The sequence below is a fragment of the Limulus polyphemus genome, unplaced genomic scaffold (genome assembly GCF_000517525.1).
Source record: "Limulus polyphemus unplaced genomic scaffold, Limulus_polyphemus-2.1.2 Scaffold2171, whole genome shotgun sequence".
NCBI lineage: Eukaryota > Metazoa > Arthropoda > Merostomata > Xiphosura > Limulidae > Limulus > Limulus polyphemus.
The window spans coordinates 41,482-45,467 of NW_013667781.1; the positions used below are offsets into that span (position 1 = coordinate 41,482).

At 31.7% G+C, this 3,986-nt stretch overlaps 1 protein-coding gene across 1 annotated transcript in view; it reads left to right on the top strand.

Moving 5' to 3' along the window:
* Positions 1-3,918, top strand: part of LOC106466157 (protein lev-9-like) — a 32,274-nt gene extending 28,356 nt beyond the window's left edge. Inside the window, exon 6 of the mRNA XM_022394115.1 lies at positions 3,331-3,918. Coding sequence (XP_022249823.1) covers positions 3,331-3,470 — 140 coding nt within the window. The 3' untranslated portion in view covers positions 3,471-3,918. The remainder of the gene's footprint in view (positions 1-3,330) is intronic.
* Positions 3,919-3,986: the final 68 nt, after the last annotated feature.

Sequence of the window (3,986 nt, forward strand, 5' to 3'; positions counted from 1 at the left end):
TTGTGAAATGTTGTAGCTGTTTGTCTCATAGATATGGATGAATACTGCCATGCTTCAATGCTATAGATGTCAGGAGATGAAAAATGGAGTAATGATGAACCATTTGTGAAAGGTTCTACCTATAAATAAATATAGATGTAAATATACTCCAGCATTACAGATGTCAAGTAATAATGAACCATGGGATGATATAGACCTGTAAACCTCATAAATGTTGGCAAATACCATACTGCTATTCTATTAGTATACCCGCATAATGTTGCTGTTCTATTAGTATATCAGCACAATGCTGCTGTTCTATTAGTATATCAGCACAATGCTGCTGTTCTATTAGTATATCAGCACAAGTATTTTTGGAAAGATTACTTAATTGTAGTATAGCACTTCTGTTTTCATAGTGTATCAAGTTTGACCTAGTTTTCTTCCCTCTGTGTAGCTATTAGATGGTTCAGTGCTAGTGGGATTAATATACAAGCCTGTAAGGAGTGACAAGTTAACTATAGTAGATACAAAATATAATATAAAATTGTTAATATAAAAAAAAAGTTTCATTTTCTCTTCAAAACTAATCCAATCTTCTGAGTTTTCAAACTGTCTGATTGTGTATTAACAAAGACGTTTGTTGAGTTTTACTTTGAAGTTCTAACTTCTTTAGAACTGTACCTTTTTTTTCTTTTTTTTAAGTAGCAAATTATGATTTTGATCCATTTTATAAGTCTTGGTAATAGTTGGGGAACAAAATGTATTTCAAGTTTTAAACATATGTAACTAAAAAGTAGGATCAACAAATTAATACATGATGATGCAAAAGTTGTCTTCCACCACAACTTTTAAATCTTGCAGGAACAGCTGTTCTAAATGTTTACCATCTTGTGTCATAATACAACATCAGTCTTTTATGGGCCTCGCTTTGTAGCATTTACAGTGTCATGGCTGTTTCAATTCTCAGTTTTAAGTACATTTCAGATTATTTAGAAGTGTGATAAACACCACACGTTGGTTGTAGTTAATGGTGCAAGAACAGGAGAGATGTAGGTCATGCAAGGTTTTCTTCTTAGGTCAGTGGTCCTGTTGATAAAAGATGAACCAAAATAACGGCATAGTTTCAGTCTACATGAATCTATAACTCTTGTCTACTCCAGTCATGAATTTCTGCACCCAATGTGGGTTTTTGGGACCTGTACTGAAAATTGTGCATTTCATTTCACCATTTGTGTAAAGTATTGTCTTAATGTCCAAAACTTTTCTGGATGAAGGGGCTCATCAAATTCCTCCTGCACCATCAACCATTCATAAAACTCCACACACGCATATACAGTATCTGCTACAAGACTGTTTACATGAATCATTAGGTTCAGTATTTAATGTAGGTTGTAAAGATCTGTATACCAAATTTGAAAAAAAATCCATAGAACTTAAGTATGTTTTTCTATCAAATAAAGTTTACTTTCAGTGCGAAGAAGAAAAAAAAGAAAACAATTCAATCACAATTGGAGATTTTATAGCTCATGTATTTCTTAATGGATTGCCTTGAAATTTGGTAAGTGAAGTAAGGGTCCAGTAAAGAACATCCACTAAAAATATGTGATAGTTTAGATTACCATAGTCCGAGCTACAGAAAGTGGAAAATCACTAAACTATCACTCCTGTTAATAATACACAGTGTGTCCTGCAGGTTTTTTTGGCCTCACGATACACTACTGAGTGTCTTGGTACAGTTGTGATAATTGACATGAAATTCTTAGAGAATAAGAACATTACTGTTAAAAAGGTAGGAAATAAGAGTGATGATGAACCAGTCCATGAAATTGTACCTGTAACTAGTGGTAAATACTATTTCAACTCTGTAGTTGCATGATATAAAATACATTTTATGTCTGAACTGATTTTGCATTGAAATAATATGAAAGGGGTCACAGTGAGCCTGAGATATCACAGCAGTAAGTTCTTTTAACTGAAGAAGTGTACTGACTTTCTATGTGTAACTGCCAAATTGTGGTCATAACTCTGTTGAAGTGCAACTGCCAGATTCTTTTGGCCTAAACTTTGACAATCTTCTGTACAGCACTAAGTCATGATGTAAAGTGAGATTAAAGATAGAATAAATATTTTAGTATTAGAACAAAAAACAGATTCATCAGAATATCCATTCCAACAGCTTCCTCAGCTGTCTGGTTTCATTAATAGAAAGAAATATAAAATTAACATTTTAAACAACACCAAAAAGTGAGTCTCATAAAATGACATATTAATTGGCTTTGTGCAACATCATCAGAAGCTGGATGGTTAATTATGTAAAATGACATACTAACTGGCTTTGTGCAACATCATCAGAAGTTGGATGGTTAATTATGTAAAATGTAATACTAACTGGCTTTGTGCAACATCATCAGAATTTGGATGGTTAATTATGTAAAATGTAATACTAACTGGCTTTGTGCAACATCATCAGAAGTTGGATGGTTAATTATGTAAAATGACATACTAACTGGCTTTGTGCAACATCATCAGAAGTTGGATGGTTAATTATGTAAAATGACATACTAACTGGCTTTGTGCAACATCATCAGAAGTTGGATGGTTAATTATGTAAAATGACATACTAACTGGCTTTGTGCAACATCATCAGAATTTGGATGGTTAATTATGTAAAATGACATATTAATTGGCTTTGTGGAATAGTATAAATAGTCACCTGTTTAAATAATATAAAATATGAAATGCATTCTTTAACTCATTGTTTAAATTGTCAGTTTGAATATTTGGGTATTTAATGTAAACAAAGTAGAACAGTTTCTTGTTGATAATAAAAGTTAAACATCTTGGTTGAATTACGTGTGTGAATTTTTTGCATAAAATTACCATTAGATACACAATGATGTAACTTAAGTCTTAAGTTTAAATGTATCCATCTTTACTTGCCCCCCAGTGGTTCAGCAGTAAGTCTGAAAGCTTATTATGCTAAAAACATGGTTTCGATACCTATGTCGGACACAGCACAAAAAGCCCATTGTATAGCTTTCTGCTTAACTACAAACTCACTAATATAGGTCCATTCCATTTTTGACCGGCTAAAAATGATGTGATTAATTTTTAATTTTTTTTTCTGATATAATATTAGGCTTATTATAAGTAATGAAGTAAGATCTTTAAAAATAATAACTATTCTTTATTACGACTGCTCAATTGAACTTGTAACAGTTACTGTACAATTTCATGTCAGCAGTTACCTGCTGTTTCATTTCAGGTTTGGCTGTTTCAATATTTTAAGTAAGCTGGCCATAATAATAATAATAATAGCTTAAGTGTTTCTATAATTTCTTCTCTTAGATGTTGATAAAGGTTCAGCTTGCAAGCATGAAAACGTTATCTGTGAGTATATAACAGTTCATTTTTCAAACCTGTTAGATCTAGTTTTGAAGAGTAAACAATATTTCAGTTTTTGGGTGATATGTTTCAATTGGCCATAGCTTTATTCATATATTTCAACTTTTATAGTACACAGAAAATAAAAACGAAAAAAACAAATAAGTGAATTTAATATGAAATTTTTACATTTGATCAGAATTCTTTAAAACTGTTTGCAGTAACGTGCCTTATTAATAGCAGGAATAATTAAGTTTCTCACAAAGAACTTCTGAAATTATTTTTGTCATTAACTTTTTGATCTTAACATGTTCAAAACTAACCCTATTGCCTTACAAATCATGTTATAAGTAAACCTACCACATGACACCCAAATGTCTACTCAACTACTTAGTGTACAGTAATTGGATGTTATATGTGTGTTTGCCAAAAAAAATTTAAATAAAACCTGAAGAAGATAATGTACAGTGTCTGCTACAACACAACACTGTCTACATGAATCACTAGGTTAAGTACCTTTAGATCACCAGCATATACATTGTATACTACAACAGTGTCTACATGAATCACTAGGTTAAGTACCTTTAGATCACCAGCATATACATTGTATACTACAACAG